General features: G+C 41.4%; 1 protein-coding gene across 4 annotated transcripts; it reads left to right on the plus strand.

The window, feature by feature from the left end:
* The first annotated feature begins 8,475 nt into the window (after positions 1-8,475).
* LOC119788967 lies at positions 8,476-12,722 on the plus strand. Of its 4 annotated transcripts, XM_038293675.1 has the most exons (6): positions 8,476-8,558; positions 8,683-8,790; positions 9,687-9,707; positions 9,812-9,931; positions 11,709-11,923; positions 12,417-12,722. In XM_038293675.1, exons 1-6 carry the CDS (start codon positions 8,484-8,486, stop codon positions 12,478-12,480), a joined length of 603 nt encoding a protein of 200 aa, XP_038149603.1. In that variant the 5' UTR covers positions 8,476-8,483; the 3' UTR covers positions 12,481-12,722. The 4 variants fall into 4 exon arrangements, 3 of the variants coding, with proteins under 3 accessions (XP_038149603.1, XP_038149602.1, XP_038149601.1); XM_038293674.1 differs by having other exon boundaries at positions 8,483-8,550; positions 9,687-9,931; positions 12,409-12,722; XM_038293673.1 differs by having other exon boundaries at positions 8,483-8,550; positions 9,687-9,931.
* Positions 12,723-21,660: the final 8,938 nt, after the last annotated feature.

Here is a 21,660-nt window from a genome sequence, read left to right on the forward strand (position 1 = left end):
TCTCTCGCTCGCTTTCCCCTAGGCTTCTATGCATTCTAGGGGAGGTTGAATTCCACGTGGGATTTTCCTGGAAGATAGCTGACCGTAGCTTGACCCCTTTCTCCTGCCGTTAATGCTACCGACTGTGGTGTATTGTATAGTGATGGTGAGATGAAGCCTCATGAGGTATTTAGCCATTTTGGCAAACAGTTCATGAAGCTTCATGTGCACATGTCACCAACTACTGGTGGAGAGCAGAACTATAGTTAGTAATATAATCTGTGATCTCTTTACAATTGTTTTTCTTTTTTCTCCCATTTAAGTTCCTTTGGAATTGTTAATAATTGGTGTGTATAATACATTTATTGTACGTTTTTTTTGGGGTAAATTGTTTTAGAAGAGAAAAATAATTTAATTTACACTGTTTTTCTGCCATTTTAGTCAAATAAGCTAAAACAGATGGTGAAAGTGCTTGTGTAAATTGGGCAATTATGAGAAAAATAAAAGATGTTAATCCTTTTCAATCAAACATAATAGTTTTCACAATAGTTTTAATCAGGTTGTAAGTTATGTGTTCAACCAATCTTTTGGTTAAACCAGCCATTCTAATTTGGAAGTGTTTTAGCCAATCTATATTTGTATAGGGGCGAACTAATCCAAATTAGTCATATTAGCCCAAATACTTGTGTTTTATCGCTACTTTCGCAAGTCTGAAGTGGCTTTGGAACCAACAACCTCAGGAGTGGAAGTCCATGTCTTACAGCTGACACTACTAGCAAAGAGACAGGTTCCTGGAAAGCAATATTACTTAAAACTGATATTACAACTGTGATCAGTGTCTTGCTCAGATTTTGATCATTATATTGCTTAATCTTACCAAACTAGTTTAAACCAACTAGATTGTTTTCTTTTTTTTTTTTTTTTTTTTTTTTTTTTACCACCATCTGTTTTCAGAATACATATATACTCTATACAACTGACATCATCTCTCCTACAAACTTCCATATCTTGACTGAATACTGAGGCTCTTTAAATGTCTGCCAAAGTTCTGGGCGAGTTGCACCACTTCCTGAAGCGGTCATGTGGTATGGCTGGGTAGCCAAAGCCATCCAAAGTTTGGACATAATCTATTTTGGCTCCTCCCCCAAATGCAGCAAGCCTCGATATGCATCTCGTGGAAACGCCCCCTCCACTACTCGACACAAGCCTCGAAGCCTTGGTTAATCTCATAGCATCACTATCACGCGTCCACCTGCTACCGCATTGGTGAAAAGACAGAGCCTCTGCCTGGTTAACCAGTCTCTTAACCAGTCCCCTGCACCAGCTGCCCCTGCAGATTTCTTCACGGAGGAGCCTGCAATGTGTGTTGCAGTCAAATTGAACGGAAGCCCATCTAATTCCCTTATTGCTTGCCTCAGACTGATCTCAGACTGATCTTTCATCTTGATTTCTTGGTTTCCTTTGTCCTGAGATTGGTGTATTAAATTAATTGAGGATTGTAGGCATTTATACTGTGTGCAAATACATCCCAGGGGTGGTCATTCTCCTGAGTCTTAAGGTCTATTGTCTGGAGATCTGTAACCCCTCTGCTCTTTGCAGGATAGGAGCAGGCATTTTGTGAGTTCATAAGTTAAGCCCACATTGTAATCCAACCCTCCCCTTTTAGTCACTTGATAAGGTCCACCATTTAGTGATCCACCACGCCAGTATTTATTCAGCCTGCTGCTCCACCTCCCTTGATTGCATGGTAGGGGGCCCGCCATATTGATTTACCTTTGTTGATTCTGGATCATAGGAGCCTTCCCCATTTTATAAAACTAGGTCATTTTTTTGTTTGATTTGTTTGATACTCCCTGCACACGCAGCACACCAAGGCGGTTCGTGCGATCTCTGCTGCATGGGCAGAGGGCCCCCCTTTTTGTCTGTCTTTCTCCCAGCCGTCGTCTTCTCCTTCCCTGTTCCTCCTGGTCGCTCCTCCTTCCTCCCGGCCCACCTTTCTCTAAACTTCTCTTGCAAGCCTCCTGCAATAGTCGGCCCGAAAAGCGGGACTGGGGTGTCCCTGTCACGGTGCAGCGAGCTCAGCAGCAGCACCCTCCTGCAGCCCTTACGAGGTCTGGTGGACCCTTCTCGTAAGTCGGGTGGGGGTGGTAGAGCGCAGGGTCTGGGAGACCCCTCTAAGAATGCGTGAGGGCTATACAGTTTATTCTCATGGAGTCTTTGCTAAAATGAGGCCAAACTGTGAAGGCACTCATAGTCAGCCTGAAATCGATTTCATTGCTAGAGAGCTGTACTCCTGAGAGCGAGACTCAATATTTCAAATTAATTCTGATCAAATCCACAAAGGGCTCTTTTTTTGTTAAAATAAAATATTAAAAAAAAATCTCCAAGACAGTGGAGAGAGTTGTAACTAGCTACTGATATTTCTCTTGCATTGCTACATATGCTCTGATTGGAAGGCTGAGTTATCATTACTCTCTGTTCAGCAGGTCTAACTGTGGCATGAAAAGAAATAAAGACGTGGGAGCGAAGGGATGGAAGAGAAATGAAAGCAGTCTGCGAGGGGAGCAGACGGTCAGTGTGCAGAGCGAAATTTTAAGTGGGAGAATGAAAAGCGTTGAGAGAAATCCAATCTCTGCTGCTCTTAAACATGAACTTTTCTTTTTTCTCGCCTTTTTGCAGTTGAGATTGCCGTTAGCAGGGAATTAAAAGTTCATCCGAATTCGATGAGACTTCAAAAGCTGATCCGCCTGTCAAGCTTCAAGTCACATCACTTATCTACTGCAGCTGAGGATGGCCCACACTTTGGAGCAAGTGGTTTGTTTTCCAACATGTTTCTTCTTTGAGTGCAAACACAGTTTAAAAAGCACTGAAAGCTCCTTTTATGATAGGCATTTTGTTTGAACAAAGGATTAGCAAAACTATTCATAAAATTACGAGAAAAAAAAAACAGTTAAACCATCAAATCTTAATACATGGGTATGTAAATATGACTTTCATACACAAAATTTTTCAGATTTTCTGATGTTGCAAATGCAAAATTTATGTATTTAATAGGGATTTGAATTCAATTTGTGTTTTTTCAGAAAAAAAGGTCAAAAATAATATCAGTGGTCTTTCTTCAACCAGAATTTATTAATTCTTGCAAGGGAACAGATGCAGTTTCTGCCAATGTCCTGATAAAGGATTGCACTAATTACTTGCCACTCAAACAGGCAGCTGGGAGGGATTTTTCATGCAACTTTACCCAAATAAGGTAGAAACAGTTTGGAACAAACAAAGGGGTGTTGAATAACCTTGAAACTGAAGGGGTCTGGCTACCTTTCAAAACATCTCACAATGGAAAACAGCTTTCCGGGCGTCAGTAAGATTAATCTTTAGTTTCAGCCTTGTGAAGCAGGTGCTCAGCCTTAGAGAATGCTTCTGACCAATATAGAAAAAAAAGCAAGCTCGCTCGGGTTCTAAAATGGAGGAAAACAGGAATAGATGAGAAAATAATTTTACCACATCACAGACAATTTATTATAGTTTATATATAGTATAATTATATATAATATATAATTTATATATAGTTTACTGGGTCAGAAGTCAGAGAAATTACATCTAGTTTAAGTGAATGGGGCCTGACATCCACTTGTAATTCTCTGCAACCCCAATCTATCTTGATTGAAACTTTGTTTTTGGAAAAATGACACATAACCCGGAAGACTTGGAGTTGTGGTGGCAGGAAATAATAAAAAAACTCAGAGGGGTTAATACAAATGCATGCCGCACAGATCAGATTTTGCATGTGTTGTTCAGAAAACCCAGTAAAATAAATAAAGCTTTTGGATTGTGCTGGGGCCAAATTTGCTGGGGAGTGTTGGCATAGTGGTTAGAGCAGTGCGCTTGTGCTCTGTGAAGGTTGCAAGGACACAGTTTGAACCCAACAGCCGGCAATCTGGATCTCTGAGCAAGACCCTTAACCCCATACTGTTCCCTGGGCACTCCATAGTGGCAGACCACTTCCCGAGGGGATGGGTTAAATGCAGAGTTAATTTCTCCATTGGGAGATCAATAAAGTTCTATTTCAATTTCTCTCTTTTTAAGGTTTATGAATAAACTTAGTGTTTGATTTTTACCAAGTGCAAATATTTGGGACTGATCAGCAGAGATAACAGGGCAGGGATAACACATTTTTGGTTTTTACAAAATTGTGTCTGTCACACTAAAAACATATCAATAATTTATTAGTGCAACAAACCTTCCCATCTAACTCTCACTGAAACTGTTCTATTAAACTAAACCCTGAAGCAGCAAAAACTGAGCAAACAATATCAAAGTCCACAAGAACTTCTCTTGAGATTTTATAGAATGAAATAAATACTGACATCCACTCTGACATATATTTCACGCTTCAGGATACAACATTATAGTTTATTGTCAGCTGAACAAATCTCATTTGTACGAGTGCTTAGGGTATAAAATGTAGAGACAAGTTTATGAATTTTGAGGTTAATGTAATCATACACCTTCATTTTTTTCTTAGATAACCCACATAAAAAAGATGAACAAAACATTTTTTTTTACATGTTTTTTAAGTTTTATTTAGTCCTTCAAAATATGATACATTGTATTTAAAACATACTGTTTAAAAAAAGATTTTTGATGAAAAAGAGAAGTAAATAATAGTATTTTCTAACTCACATGGGAGGGTCAGCAGAAGTGTACAAAATATCTAAAATTTTATATGAAAGGCCACGGCACAGTTAAGACTGTCATTAATAACTTGAAAATATGGTACATTAGTGCCATTCAGAAAAGAAGACCTTTCTCCAAAACTGAAAGGGGGTTGGCTTTTTGCTGAAAGTTGTTACTAGTTCTGTTATACATGTCAGAAAAATTTTATTTTCTCCATACGTCTGAACTCATAATTGGAGTTGAAAGATCAAGGTGCAATTAAAACCTCACAATCTTGATAAGAATGTCTTCACCTAAAAGAAGCTAGACTTTTTGTTTCTTTTACCACAATTCCCAAAGAACAACAATGAACAAAAAAAAGATTGAAATATGGTAGTGGGAGTATGATGATCTGGGCTTACTAGAACAAGACTCTTAGTTTAGGTCGATAAATTACCAAACATATCAAGATTCATGTTCTGGACCGCTTTCTTTGTCACATACTAGGTATTCCTTTGAATGACTATAATTTTCATACTGTACTTATCAGTCACCTAACCATGCCCACCTGTGCCTGTCTAATCCTTTCCACATCACCGCTCTAGGATACAAGTTCATTCAAGCCTTAGCAGACTGAGCAAAATACCTGAAGCATCAATGATAAACAATTCAGTCACATGGATTACAACCCTATTTTCTGGACCCCAGTTCACTGCCTGCTCCTGCCCGGTTATTTAGGCTGTGTTCGTTTTATTGGCCTTTTTTAATCATCTTTTGTCTTCTGACTGCTCTGTCTGCCAGATATGTTTGTAGCCAAACTTTGGATTTCATATACCAGGAACTGGGCTCTTCCTTTCAAAAGAGCTACCTATTTTCTGGAACAACCCTGCCATCCATATCTAGATGAGATTATGCCATTCTGTCATCATGACCCTAAAGAAGGCTCAAAGCTGAAATGAGTTGGTCTACCAATTAAGTGTTTTCCAGGACTTCAGGTGTTTGTAAAGTTTTCACCGCACCAGTTTGCTGATCCTCTTCACGCATCTCTGTTTGAAGCTGGTTGAAGTTGTGCCAATCCTTTGGATCTCTCCATTCTCTGATCGCACAACTTTAAAACATTTCTTTCTGCTTCAGACCTACACACGGTTCCTGCGATCCAGGAAAATAATTTACGTTTTTTTGTGTCGGCCGTGTGTTTTGGGTTCACTATCTTTTACAGTTTTAAGCTAAATCAACGGTGACCCAAAAGGTATAAGGTCAAAAATAAATAAGACAACACAAAAGCCACAATGAAAGTCACACAACCTGCAACAGAAGTAATAGTGCATGTACATAAACAAACCCTGCATTGACCACCTGGCTCTGATGAGACGTGGTGCCTCCATGATCGTTAATATATATGGTAAGATCTGTCAAAGTTAGGTTGAGGTTTGAGGACCCAAATGCAGAGGCAAGGAGGCAGACATGAATTTCTTGTAGATTTAATGAGTGGTTCACAAAAAACTGAGGCAGGAATCCAAAAATCCAACAAGAAAAAAGTAAAACAAACCAGAACCATGGAGACTTCAGGGGAAGCAATCACAACGAGGTAAGACACAGTAAGACAGAGTTGGAGGATGTTAGACGAGGAACTAGCACTGAGGAACTGCACAAGGAGAGTATTTATGGCTAACTGAACAAAGAGAGGACTAACGAGCAGACTGGGAGCAGGTGTAAAGACAGCAGTCTAAGGAGCTAGGGAAAAAGGAGACCAACACCAGAGGGCAACAGATAAAAACCTGAGAACTGAAATATAACCAGAAAACACATAAAAAAAGAATTAAACCAATAAAACTAGAAAATATGGAGCAAAGTTAAACACTTTTAAATTCAATTCAGTTTATTATATTGTGCCAATTCACAACACATGTCACCTCAAGGCACTTTACAGTTCACCAGGTCATACAGTCAAATTGATTCAAAGTTTTCTATCTAAGGAAAAACAGTTGGTGCATCGACTCATTGACCCAAAGGCAATCCCTCACACTAAGCATGCTTGTAGCGACAGTGGAGAGGTAAAACTCCCTTTTAACAGGAAGAAACCTCCAGTAGAACCATGTTCAATGGCCCAAACAGCATCCAGGTCTAAAACTGAAGAGAGCTGTGGACAAGACAGAGTGACGCAAAATGTAAGATGATAACAGACTACAAAGAAATGACAAAAAGGACTCGATCCTGAAGCTGGTTTAAGGATGACTTACCCTTACTTTGTTGCTAATGAATTGTATAGATAGGTATTTTATAGTGCTGTCTACATGTCTTAAACCCCCTGTTTGTAGGCCTCTTCGGGATAAAAAGTATTAATGCATCCCCCTCTTTTTAGCTTCGCTAGCCATACTTAATTAAATGGAGTGTAAACCAGTCTGGTAAATCACTGTTGACTTGCCAGATCTTTCCAGATCAAGCACAGCGCAGTAGGCGGGACTTAACGATTAGTGAATCTCAGAGCCAGACTTATCCATAATGAAGGAGCGCTTTCCTGCTAGCATAAGAAGAAGCTAACATCTGCAATGGCGCAATCTTGCAATGAAAATTAGGAACAAAGAGAGCATACCTTACATTGTCAGATTTTAGGCAAAAGTTTATTTGATGGCTTGAATTATTTTACGTACTACACAATTACAAAAACAGAGCACCTTGCTTTGAGTTTTTGTGTCACGTTCTTCGTTATCAAATTACATCTAACTTGATGACACTGACCCTGTCAGTCCCGCCTTTGAACTAGTGTTCTCCAGCTCTTGCCAGACTGAGATGACCTACAGTACAGGCTGGCCAGGCTACCCTTTTTCACTACTGGCTTAGCTGAGGGGGCAATGAAACTTATAAATACTAACTAGAGCCTTTCTACCCTATGCAGGGGTGAACTGGGACAAAAAATCGGCCCTGGCATTTTGGACTACACTGGCCCACCACATTTTTTTTGGTGTACTGAATGTGTATACCAAATGTGCAATACCAACTGTGCAATACCTGAGGCCAGGTTAATGGAAATTAGTGAGAGTGGACACTTAAAATACTTCCAAAATCTTAGTTTATTAACACTGTAAAATGTAAACTCCACCACAGCACAGCAACAAATCCTAGATGAGAGAGAGAGAGAGAGAGAGAGAGAGGTCACCGTCAATCACACATATTATCACGTTATATCATCATAAGAAGTTATTGTAAGTTGCTCATCAGATCTATTCAGTCTTCCAGATACTGTAGGGTAACAGGAAAAAAGGATGCCAGGTAAAAAGGATGCCAATGACAAAATGATGAACCATTAGAAATCCTGTCAGAGAGGATGCACTCAGTGTATGTCAGAACCCTTGAGTGGAGTGTTTCTCTATTTCTTCTGGAGCACTGCAGGTGGGCGTGGCTGGCTGTCCGAGCACCTGAGACCAATCAACCCATCCACCTGAGAGGGATTTAAGGAGCTGCAGCCATCTCTTCCACGCCTGATGGTCCCCATATTCTGGTTTTAATCGAAGCGCTCCTGGACGGATCCCTTCTGCGTCTAACTCAGCGTGCTGATCCTATCTGCAGCTTAGTTTCTGTCAGCCTGCCCGCTCTCCACCGCTCCAGTGAAAACTCTCTGACGATCGCCTCAGTCTGACTGCCCGCTCTTCACCACCTCTGTGACAGCTCCGTGATCAACGTCTCCTCCCTCAGCGCACCTCCGGCCACCTGCACAGCCTGTGGCAGTGTATTCTAAGTGACTCTCAGTTATTCTCCATTCTGTGTTGGCTGAATAAACAATAAACTCTTCTCCCTTCAGTTGTGTCCGAGCCAGATTCTGCATGTGGGTCTGTAAGGTTCAGCCAGACATGACAGAACCATCAGGCCAGTCAGACCCAGCAGAATCACCTCCTGGCTCCGCAGCGGACCCAGCCGGTATTTTGGTAAAACACGAAAACATGTTGCAGTCCCTTTTCGAGTAGCAGCACCTCTCAGGACAACGCTTGGACCAATTAACAAGGTTAATGCATGAAGTTAATCAGAAACTGTCATGTCCCGTTCCAGCAGCAGGTCCGCCCCCTCACGCAGCCGGCGCAGCAAGTGATCTCCCCCTGCCGCCTCCCGCACAGTCACGTTTCCGGGACGCCTCCTCACCAACTCCAGAGCCCTATTCAGGTGAGATCGGGAAATGTGGGGGTTTTCTGCTCCAGTGTTCACTAGTGTTTAGTCGTTCACCTCAATCATTCCCCGATGACTCCTCCCGTATTTCCTATGTTGCCGGACTTCTTCAAGGAAGGGCTTTAAGATGGGTTGAGGCAAAATTCAGTCAACAGACCCTTTTTCGGAGATCCTATGAGGAGTTTATTGCTGAGTTCAAGCAAACATTTGGTTATGCTGATTCTGAGGCTGATGTCACCAGAAAGCTCTGGAGTATCAAACAGGGGAGACAATCAGTGGCAGATTTTGCCATAGATTTTCGGACCTTAGCTGCAGCCTCTGGTTGGAACCAGCCAGCTCTTAAGGGAGCTTTCCGGCAGGCCCTCAATGAACATTTAAAGGATGAGCTTGCTTATCAGGATGAACCTGAGGAGTTGGAGGAATTCATCTCTTTAGCAGTCCGTATTGATAACCAGATAAGAGAGCGGTCCCGTGAAAAAAGATTTAGGGGGGGGGTACCCTCTCCCCAGCCAGCCTTTGCCAGGTTCACCTCAAATCCATCCACCACTACAATGTCCCCTGAGGAGCCCATGCAGATTGGGCGTGCCCGTCTGTCAGCTGAAGAAAGACAGCGTCGTATGGACTCACGGGCGTGCCTATATTGTGGCCAGGTTGGTCATTACATTGCCCTTTGTCCAGAGAGGCCAAAAGGGGGAGCCCACCAGTAGTTACGGGAATACTGGTGGGTGGGCTCAACCAAACTGCTTCCCGTTTCATCCTTCCAAGCTCTCTGCTTCTTAATCAAGAATCATTTCAGGTACCGGTGTTAATTGATTCAGGATGTGAACAAAACCTAATTGACTGTAACCTGGTTAAACAGTTAAAAATTAACACTTTGCCTTTACCTTCTCCAGTTCACGTCTCGGCTTTGGACGGTAAGCCTTTATCCTTTGTAACTCACACTACAGAACCTATTGAGTTGGTTGTGTCTGGCAACCATCATGAGAAGCTAAACTTTTTTGTGTTCCCTTCTCCCCAGTCCCCAGTGGTCCTTGGCCATCCTTGGCTCTCATTACATAATCCACATCTGAACTGGAGAGAGGGTAGAGTTGAGTCCTGGAGCCTCCATTGTCTCTCAAGCTGCCTCCGTTCTGCCCATGTGAGTTCTCAACCCGCTGACATGAGGTGTGAGGTAACTGTTGACCTATCTAACGTTCCTTCTGAATATCTAGTTATGCCTTTTGGTCTTACCAATGCCCCAGCAGTTTTCCAATCACTGGTCAATGATGTTCTTAGGGACTTCATCAATGACTTTGTCTTCGTCTACATTGACGACATTCTGATATTTTCTAAGACATCAGAGGAGCATAAAGCTCATGTCCGTCTGGTTTTGTAACGTTTGATGGAGAACAGACTTTTTGTCAAGGCAGAGAAGTGTGTGTTTCATGTTCCCTCAATTTCCTTCCTGGGGTTTATACTAGAGAGCGGGCAGGTGAAGGCTGACCCTCACAAGGTTCAAGCGGTTTTGGATTGGCCGGTCCCCACTACAAGGAAACATCTTCAACGTTTTCTGGGGTTTTCAAACTTTTACCGGCGGTTCATTAAGAACTACAGTCAGACAGCTGCTCCCCTAACTAGCTTGACTTCCACCAAGAGGCTGTTTATATGGACACCCGAGGCAGATCAGGCCTTTCAGGAACTTAAGTGTAAGTTTGCTAATGCTCCTGTGCTTGTCCAACCAGACCCATCCAAGCAATTCATTTTGGAAGTTGATGCCTCTGACTCTGGTGTCTGTGCGGTGCTGTCTCAGATCTCAACTAAGGATGACAAATTACATCCCTGTGCCTTCTTCTCTCGTCGGCTCTCCCCTCCGGAGAGAAACTATGATGTTGGGGACAGAGAACTTTTAGCTATTAAGTTGGCCCTAGAGGAGTGGCGCCACTGGCTTGAGGGAACCGATTTACCTATTCTAATTTGGACAGACCACAAAAACTTGTCCTATCTCCGAGAAGCTAAACGCCTGAACCCTAGACAGTCCCGTTGGTCACTATTTTTCACCCGTTTCAACTTCATTATCTCCTACCGGCCTGGCTCCAAAAATACTAAGCCAGATGCCCTCTCCCGACAGTTCTCCTCTGACCAGGAACCCACTGAAGGTACCTTGGTACCACCATCCTGTATTATTGGCACTGTTAACTGGGACATACTAGACCTAGTCCGGACAGCCCAGGGCCAGGAACCCGATCCAGGCAGCGGTCCTCCCAATCGCACTTATGTTCCCACATCTGTCCGCTCCCGTGTTATTCACTGGGCACACACCGCCAAGTTCTCCTGTCATCCAGGAGTTGGCAGGACCATTGGTCTTCTGAGACGTGCATTTTGGTGGCCGTCCTTGAACCGGGATGTTAGGGATTATGTTCTTGCTTGCCATATCTGTGCCCGGAACAAATCATCCAATCAACACCCTAGTGGGCTTCTTCAACCCCTGCCTATACCTGAGCGGCCGTGGTCTCACATAGCTCTAGATTTTGTTACTGGGTTACCCGTCTCCAGTGGATTCACCACCATTCTAGCTATCATTGACAGATTCTCAAAAGCCTGTCACCTTGTTCCATTAAAGAAACTCCCGTCTTCACTTCAAACAGCTCAGCTTCTCATTAAACATGTGTTCAGATTACATGGCATCCCTAAGGAGATTCTCTCAGATAGGGGACCCCAGTTTACTTCAAGGGTTTGGAGAGAGTTTTGCACGGCTTTAGGAGCTAAGGTTTCACTCAGCTCTGGTTTCCACCCACAGACTAATGGTCAGACTGAACGTTTAAATCAGGAAGTGGAGGCTGCCCTTCGTTGTCTTTGTTCATCTAATCCGACTGTTTGGAGTTCCCATTTGCCTTGGATTGAGTACTCCCACAACAGTCATGTATCTTCTGCTACAGGTTTTTCTCCTTTTGAGGTGTCGCTGGGTTACCAGCCCCCCCTTTTTCCATCAGAAGAAGGGCAGACATCCATTACTTCAGTTCAACATCATCTTCGACGCTGCAAGCGTATTTGGGAACAGACTCGGAGAGCCCTGCATCGAACCGCTGAACAGAATCGGCGCTATGCTGACCGGAAACGAGCTCCTGCCCCTGCCTACCGCCCTGGAGACAAGGTATGGCTTTCCACCAGAGACATTCAAATGAAATCAGCTAACAAGAAGCTTTCTCCAAGATTTATTGGCCCCTATGAAGTGGAATCTGTTTTGGGTCCTTCTTCTGTTCGTCTAAAGTTACCAGCGAGTCTTAAGATCCACCCTGTTTTTCATGTGTCCTTGATTAAGCCAGTCAGATCTAGCCCCTGTGCCCGCCTCCTAAGCCACCTCCTTCCCCTCGGGACATTGGTGGGCACCCGGCGTACACTGTAAGACGGGTGCTGGATGTCCGTCGGCGAGGCAGGGGTTTCCAGTATCTGGTGGACTGGGAGGGTTACGGCCCAGAGGATCGTTCCTGGGTTTCTCGTTCCCTTATCCTGGACCCTGACCTCATTAGAGACTTTAAGGATTCTCGTCCTGGCTCTAGTGGACCGCCAAGGGGCGGTCATTGAGGGGGGGGTGATGTCAGAACCCTTGAGTGGAGTGTTTCTCTATTTCTTCTGGAGCACTGCAGGTGGGCGTGGCTGGCTGTCCGAGCACCTGAGACCAATCAACCCATCCACCTGAGAGGGATTTAAGGAGCTGCAGCCATCTCTTCCACGCCTGATGGTCCCCATATTCTGGTTTTAATCGAAGCGCTCCTGGACGGATCCCTTCTGCGTCTAACTCAGCGTGCTGATCCTATCTGCAGCTTAGTTTCTGTCAGCCTGCCCGCTCTCCACCGCTCCAGTGAAAACTCTCTGACGATCGCCTCAGTCTGACTGCCCGCTCTTCACCACCTCTGTGACAGCTCCGTGATCAACGTCTCCTCCCTCAGCGCACCTCCGGCCACCTGCACAGCCTGTGGCAGTGTATTCTAAGTGACTCTCAGTTATTCTCCATTCTGTGTTGGCTGAATAAACAATAAACTCTTCTCCCTTCAGTTGTGTCCGAGCCAGATTCTGCATGTGGGTCCGTAAGGTTCAGCCAGACATGACAGTGTAGGCTACAAAAAAAAATCATCATTAGCCACTAGTGCTAGCATGACGTTTATGGGTAGCAGCACTTGTGTTTACTAAATTAACTTTACCATGGAACATTAACCAACATGTTTTTATTGGGGTTATGTTATTTTATCATATTCATCAAGGGGTTGGTTGGTTTATCCTATCATCATTACCAGACATCCCAAGTTCCAAAAACTCATTTCAGGGAGATGCTTATCCCCCAACCGCCCGCCCCCCGGGCACAACAGACCGTGCCCCATATACACTTAAGGCCAGCAACTTTTCAACAACTGTTTATTAACTAACAGTTATTTCTTAAACACTAAACAGAACAATATTGGTCTTTTATTTTTAATACTTTTAATCTTGTAGCCTTAAACATCGGTTGTGCTTTCTTCAGCATACAGTGCTGAAGTTCCTCAGTGAGCAATCCTCCCCTTCAATAGACCTGGATATACTTTAGTATATTCTGTTGTAAAATTAGTCCTATATATTAATTTTTTACTCGAGGATTGAACCTCTGCCATTTCACAGGATGCACAGCTTTGAGTGGTAACTAGGTGACTGTCAGAGAGTAACCCAGAGAAAGTCATCGGACTGATCCAATCAGCTCTCTGGTCAACCAGCCGCCTGGAACGCTGGTTGATCAGAGCATCGCTTTGGACAGAAACGCTGCGCAGGTTTCACCAGCAACCTCCTCCTCACTCCGCCCTCTCTTGTTCCTGGGCAATCGCAGTAGTTCTAATCCGCACATGATGCACGAATTATTGTACTGCCTGACCGCTCTCACTCGCATTAAAAAACCCCACCTCCCAGAGTCTAAAATCCGGGATAATTTATCAGACTCGCGGGCATCCGTAAACAACTATCGATATCAGGGAGATTCCTGGAACTTCAGGGAGACTTGGGATGTCTGCATTACATAGCTTGGGGCTCTGAAAACTGTCTGGCTTACCACAGGTTCTACTACTGCAGCAGCCGCACTGATATGTTCACTGCTCGGTTCGCAGTCGCCTCCACTACAACCACCATCATATTTAACATCAGACACCGGAGTTGATGAAGGGCCTGCTGTTGGGAACATGTCAGTCAGTTTGACACATTTCGCAGCGTCCGTTTGAAGAACTTGTTTCTTTTCGTTTCTTATCCATTACTACTGTGAACACCGCTGCACAAAGTTCCAATGGAGAGTGAAGGTGTTTTTCTACTTTCTGATTGGCCTAGCCCTTTAGACTGTCAGGTATGATAACCAATGGGCTGCAGTAGCCTGTGGTACGGGCCGGCTGATCGGAACAGACTTTTGCGCTCCTGATTTTATTTTTCTTCATGCATTATGCAAATATAACAAGGCCGATATATAATAATAATAATAATAATAATAATAATAATAATAATAATAATAATAATAATAATAATAATAATACATATTATTAATATACATGTCGGGTCTGCCGGCCCAAACAGCAAGTCGGCCCACCAGGCAAATGCCCGGTACGCCCGATTACCAGTTCATGCCTGACCCTATGCAGTGTTGTTTTCTTAGGGACTGACAACAAAAGAAATTATTTTGTTATAACAAGAATGAATAAATGAAAATAAATCATGGTTTTCTGATTTTAAATGTTATTAGAAAACGTGTAAATGCATTAAAATTGGACAAAAACAAGTCTGCATCACCTGTCCAGTGTACTATAAAAATTTCACATAAGTTTAGTGTCAGTAACCCACATGACCTTAAAGCTTATAGACTTGAAACTTTAATTTTGAAGAAAAAACTGGATAGAAAATGCATAAAACTTTGGAAACAATGATCAGGGTCACAAGGCATAGAACTGTTTGGATATCCGTGATGTTCCCCATGAAAACTGATGTAAAGGAAGAATAGCCGAGACACACATAGCCGTCAACCCAGATGCATGCTTTTAGTGACAGAGTTTTCAATGACAGCATTTTCAAATATTGTATATGGTACATTTCTTGAGGGGAGTGTAAGATGTACTGTAAAAGGTGATTAACTATGAGGTGTGTATAATTAATAGCTTCCCTTCTTTTTGAGTTGGATTGTGCAGTAAGTCACATTAAAGGTCGTGCTAGCCTTAGATTATTTTTTTGTGGTATATGCTTTCACATCTCAGAAACCTGTATTACAACAGGGGTGTGTAGACCCCCCCCCTCCCCCCCCAACAAAAAAAAAAATCTGACTTTTAAAGAAGTAGGACATTAAAAGCATCTTTCCATTTGTTTTGGGAAACATGCTTTGTCACTGAAACTGTCTTTGTGATAGATATACTCAATTGAATTTACTCTAAAGGCAATTTCCTTGTGTCTTGATTTAATCAGGAGATAGATGTCCTCGTGACTTAGACGTGCATACAGTGTGCTGATAGGACCTCTTTCAGATGCTGTCTCCTCTCCCTTCACTCTAAGGTTCTCTTAAGCCATGCAGTCTGAAAGAGGGATGCCACAACTGCTCCAGACTGAAGGGAGCATGCTTTATGGATGAAATATGGACCCAAACACTCGGTGAAAACTCCTAGAAACTCTGGCACCAGTCCAGAGACTTGTCAGTGTTGACAAATAGGCTGTCAGGCAGCAACAATTCCACACAAATTCTGTCTGTTGTCTAGCTCTGCACACCACAACTCTAAAGCAGATGGGGAAAAATTACCCCAGCCCTGAGATGAGTTGGACAGACGAGGAAACCCAAAGAGTTGAACTCTGCTTTTTTTTCTCTTTTAAGTAGAGCCAAAGTTATTTGAAATGCATACGATGGGGCTTTGGTATACCCATGTGCAATCAGCACCATTTCACCCATTTTCTTCATCCTCACTGGACCGAAGGCTGTGATGTTTCTGACATGAAATTATTTTCCCCATGCACACATGCATGGTGGTGCTTCATGAAACATTCATTAGTGCTTGTTCCGCTTGTCTGGACGCCTGGGTTTGTTGAATAAAAAGAGGTTTGTTAAAAGGTTATGATCTACATTGTTGTCTTTCATTGTTGTTACAGAAACAATACACACAACAGGCTACCAGGGTTCTATTGACTCGGTAGTGCTCTAAAGGTTTAGATTAGTAAATCTTATTTAGAATAGAGAATATCCCTCTTGAGAAAAGAGAACAAATTGAAACACTCATAACCACAGCTTACTGTGCACACGGTAACAAGTGAGGAACATTATTTTGTCAGGCTGGTGGTCCCAAAGGCCTTGTGTCTCTTAGATACTAACGTTCTCAGCATGCAGCACAGGCATTATTACTCAAGGGACCTTGTATTTCCATTTCTAGATTCACTGAACATTAGTAAAACACTTTTTCACTTCTCAATCAAAAGCAAGTAAAACTAGGACATGGTTAGAGATAGATTGGATTAGGATAGGAGATGTAGTAACAAAATAAAAGATTTTATGTGAAGGAAGAGAAGACTGAAAATAAGGGTGCGTATGATGACAAAATCATGCTTATAGAATACGGGTGCAAACTAGCTGTCAAGTAAAACAGAGAGCTACTTTTTCAAGGTGGTCTTGGTCCACTTTCAAACAAAAGTGCGGTTCACTTTTGGTATAAATACAAAGCAGCAATCTTACCTGATCCATTGTCTGTTGCTAAGCAATGCAATCTTGACACAGTGCCAAAGTTAGAAATGAAATGTTCTCAAAACAAGCATTGAATGAGCTTCTCTCACAATAATTAAATAACAGCACAATATGCAATATTCCTAAATGTCCTAATATACTTTGTCTCTCTCTGCTCATTTCTGTATGATTGGAGCAACACTCAACAAGTTATAGTTTACTTGCAAAAAGTAAATTTTGAAAGCAAACCACACCAAACAGAAAAAAATAAAGTTTGTTTTTGCTCCTGATCTAACAAGCAGATCTAAAAAGAACTTCGCTGATGTGAAAACACCCTATAAAATTTAGATCTTCCAAAGATGAACAGGATATTCCATGTTGAAGAGGGATTGTTCAAAATGAAACCTGCTGGTAATACAGTAATTATTCAATTCAAACAATTAAAAAATTCAATGTCTTTTTGCAAAGATCACTTTACACTTAGACAAAAATAAATAACATAGTCTCAGGGTTAATGAAAAGTACACACTAATTGTACTGTACACTTATTGAAGTAACACCACTTCATGATTATTTTACTCAATGAAGAGTAAAAAATATATTAGTTCCCTTTCAGTCGATTGACTCAGTACATCACACAAGTATAAGCTATCATGCGCCTGTGTATCCTGGCTAAAGCCACCTTACAGTATTACTGTACAAGCCACCCTTGTCACGCTAAGGTAGGTTTTTAGGGGATTTAAATGAAACAATGTGGCAAAATGTGGAATTTTTTATAGCAGTCAATTTTACTGAATAAAAATAAGTGATTTTTTAGTAATCCGGAATGTTTTCTATATTCTGGTGATTTTCAAAGAATAGAAGTAAAGAAGTATGGACCCTAATAAAATACATATTAAATATACTGAAAAATAAGAATTTCACAACTCTGTCTATTAATTATTCCATGCAAATCAAGTAAAATAAACAATGGGAAAATAATAAGTTATCACTGGTTACTGGCACTAATGCAGGAACCAGTGCAATCGAATCCCGTGAAAACTACACTGTGCATGAATATTTTGTAATAGGATCATGATTAAAAATCTTAACTCATTATCTTATTAGGATTTTTTTTTTTTTTTTTGCAAATGGCATAACAATTAAGTAATTCAGACCTTCTAGGAGGCTGTAGAGTGTATAAAACTCCCTATGACACAAGACAGCACTTCTCTGGATGTTTCATTTTGGAAACTGATGGAAATAAAGTTACATATATATATATATATATATATATATATATATATATATATATATATATATATATATATATATATATATATATATATATATATATATATATATATATATATATATAATATATTCCAATGGATATAAATATATTATTCAATATATATATATATGGACAAAAATAAGGATACATTAATTAAATAGGTAATAATAAAATGAGAATATCCCTGTGGTTCATCTTCTAGATAACTGAGTCGTTCTGCACATCCTCTCTGTGTCTTATGTGGTTGGTCTTTTCTTGGGTAGCTGATCTTTTAAAAAATAAAATGCAATGGTTCAGTTTTAATGTCTGTAATTTGTAAATTGGTGATATGTAGTGTGAGCGTGTGAAGACACTGAGATGCATGAGTCTCTCGCCCAATGGGTGAGAGTTGCCCAGAATCACGCCTCCTAAGCAAATGACATGACGAAAAAAGACAGGCCCTGCCTGCACTATGTATTTGTCCGTCATCACCGTCATTACTCAGTTCTTACGCTCTTCACCTTACTAGCTGATGCTGCCTAGCTCTGCTTTTGTTAGGCTTCTTAAAATTAGTTTAACAGCTTTTGTCGGAGTTAACTATTGCTGCCTGCCTGTGAGCATCCCTGCCCACAAAACACCAAGTTCACATATAAGCCTTCCTATCTGGCTTTATGTTTCAGGATGAGCACAACACACACAAAAGCAAAGCAGAATTCTTCCATTCACCCCTTTCCTCTGGGTTGTGGCTTGTCAATTCATAACAAGGACCTGTCTCGTGTGTCTGGGGATCATTCACGCTATGGTGGAGGCCAAAGCATGTGCGTTCTTTTGCATGCTTTGGCACTCTACCCTAGAGAGATGGGTAATTTTTTGGGAAAAAGGGCTGGGAGAGACTGAGAGACCCACTGCTCTCTGAGTTGGGAAACCATCTTTCCATCTATATTCCCGCTCCTAGTTAGACATATATATACATGGATGGGTTAGACGACAATGAACATACTCAGTCATAATTTCATCTGCACCCGCTTCAGGGAGATGAGCAGTTATTGGATATCGGCATAGACATCCAAAATCTGTCTGAGGACAAGGACGGGTCAAGTATAGACTCAAGAATTGCAACACTTTATTAAGATATTACCCATGTAAAGTAAAAAGTGGTGCATCTGTAATTAAGTAAATGTAATTAGTGTTAGGAATCCAGTTTGTGTAGGTTGCTTGTGTGTTTTTCTCTCTCCACCACCAGGTTGTGCCCTGTCCTCGTTGGGCCTCCCTGCACACCTGCGGCTAGTTGGATCATTACTGGAGGAGTATTTGAGCAGTGGGCTGTCACTACGTCGACACCAGAGTGTTTGGGAAGCCTTCCTGAGTAACTTTACACCTCGACCTTCTCCCCCTGGAAGGATTAACCAAGTTAACACTGAGCAGGGGAAAACCTCCACATGATCCGTTCAAGTCCTCATCTGAAATCTAAGTGACAGTCCACTCCTTTACTCCTCCTGGTCCAACGGTTGTCTATCTGTCTGCCCTCCAATGAGTTCCCTCTTCCCTGGATTAACCCCCACAAGCTGGATTCAAGGACTGACAAAAGCCCCCTCAAAAGTGAGTCCCTCTCCAGTAATATTTAAACCTCAGTCAAATTTCCTACAGGCCCTTAACTGATCACTGTGATCTCCCCTTCAGACTTTCCAGTTCCGGTTCACCAGTCCACTGAGTTCCAGACCCAACTTCTGTTATTCATCTACATTGAATAAACCTTTTTAAACTTTTTCCCTTTGTCTCTGAGTGGTTCTCTGCATGTGGGTCAGATCGCTTAAACTATCATTACAATTAGTTACTATCCTACCTCTGCATAACATATCAACTGGAATACTTTTGACTAATTACAGATGTTTTAATCAGTTTGACCTTTTGTGAAATTTTCAATATGTTTCTGAAAACATCCTAGAAGATAACTTGAAGCTGTTAACTGGTAAAGTTTGGACTGAAATCCTCTTTAACGAAATGGGTTAAAAATGGAATGCTATTAAAGTTCCTGTGTCTGAGCATAGATGAGTGAATACTTTAACCCATAAAATGTGTCCGGTAACTGCTATTTGGTCAAATTTACTGTAATTTTCTGTAATTTGGGTTGCACTGTATTAGAAAAAGTATAAAATATGAGGTGACGCTGGTGAATTTTGCAAACTAGCAATTAATAAACATATTCTCAAATAATCAGTTTTGTTGTTCTCTTTATTTTTATTATTTTACCAGATAATCTAAACGCCATACTAAAATTTTTTTGTTGCATTAAGCCATCATTAACACATCAGAGGCTAAAAGCATGTTACTTACGCAATGACTGTAGTTCATTCTGAAGTTCAAGCTGTTCTTTGCGATGCTAATAATTTAAACTGCCCACTTGTGAGAAGGATACATTTGGAATATCTTATGCAGCTTTGAATCTAATCCACTTACATACATTACACATATGGTTGTTATAACTTCCAAAGCACCACATCAGCAAGCTTTTACATTCTTTGAAGATTTCTAATGTTATTGGATAACTTTTATTAGCATCACAATAATTCAAATCTGTATTTATAATCTTGAAATACAAGATCTTGACAGCATGGCTTTGACGTTAGGAATATCATTCTGGCAGTGCGACCACCAGTGGAGTCCAGTCAGAAATATCTCCCTGAATATTTGATGTATAACCATGACATTTATCTCAGACATTCAGCGGCTACCCAGAGGAATCCAAGAGATGTTAGTGGTTCTTTGAAATTTATATGTATATTTTTCTTTTTTTTCTTATCCCCACCCTTGAGGCTGACATTTCTGGTTCTTAGAAAAATTGTCAGTTACTGGTTGGACTTCAAATTTAGTTCCTTAAATGTTTTGTTGACTTAAAAGCGAATGAGATTCCAATTTTCAGCCCAAATTTAGCTGTTCATATCATGATTTCTATGATTATCGGGCAAGTATATTGTTTACTGGAAGCATGGCTCACAGAGCTCTTTTTAAGCTTAGGAATTTTACAGCCACAAAGCAGTCTTATACTCAAACAGACCCCGTCATAAGGACAGCATTAAATATTCTCTTGCCTGCATCCTTTGGTATTTTACAAATCTATTTTTGGCAGCAAAAGCCTCAAAATAAGTCTATTCTGCATGTATGATGATTCATGCTGAGGTTCTTTTGTTTTGTGAATTAACATTTTCTGTGATGCTGTGATGTTTGAGCCAGCTGGGTCAGGCTGTTGTTGCTGTAAATGTGGAGGTCAAACTCACACGGAGCTGCAGGGGCAAAAGAACAGCTGTGTAAAACAGGATATCGCCTGCAGCTGATGAAAGGCCAGACCCATTTCTGTCTCCCTACTGTGTGCACATGTGTTCCCGCCAATCCTATTGCATGAATATTTTATCTTCCTTTTATGTGTTGCCTGAAACTTAATTTGTACACAGCTTCGATCATGATTTTTGTGAACTGGAGGAATGTTAACTCTTGGTACTCATTAAGTCCCCAACAGATCCTCCGTATTTCCAGGTTTTAGTATATAAATGGCACAAAAGAAGAAAAGATAACTAATTGGGGTAAGCAGAGCCTGAAGAATGTCATCAAAAGCAAAAGATTGAAAACCTTTCAAGCATCGATACCAAAAGAAAGGTGTAAAGGAGGAGGGAAACTATTTATTTTCTGCAACTGCTGGAGGGAAGAGAGATTGTTATGGTATGCTGTGATTGACTGGGATTGCTTCATCTTCTTTGTTATTGTCCAACAGTCGGCACACACTGCTCTCAATTGGGCCCAGGAGATGCCAAGTGTCATGGGAGGAATCATGTGAAATGAAAGTCATCTATTTGTGCTCATCGATTAAGAACTGTTCCCTGAGGATCTTTCAATCAGTCGATTTAATTAACAAGTTTCACAGAACTAACAGGCAGCAGGAGCCTGCAGC

The sequence above is a fragment of the Cyprinodon tularosa genome, unplaced genomic scaffold, assembly GCF_016077235.1.
Source record: "Cyprinodon tularosa strain WSP-4 unplaced genomic scaffold, ASM1607723v1 ctg33, whole genome shotgun sequence".
Lineage (NCBI taxonomy): Eukaryota > Metazoa > Chordata > Actinopteri > Cyprinodontiformes > Cyprinodontidae > Cyprinodon > Cyprinodon tularosa.

Coding starts and splice junctions, on each gene's coding strand:
- LOC119788967 (XM_038293673.1), top strand. CDS start 8,484: ATGACAGAACCATCAGGCCAGTCAGACCCAGCAGAATCACCTCCTGGC. Junction 9,932..11,708: donor GCTGCCTCCGTTCTGCCCAT/GTGAGTTCTCAA, acceptor CTTCTGCTACAG/GTTTTTCTCCTTTTGAGGTG. Junction 11,924..12,416: donor CCTACCGCCCTGGAGACAAG/GTATGGCTTTCC, acceptor GGAGCACTGCAG/GTGGGCGTGGCTGGCTGTCC.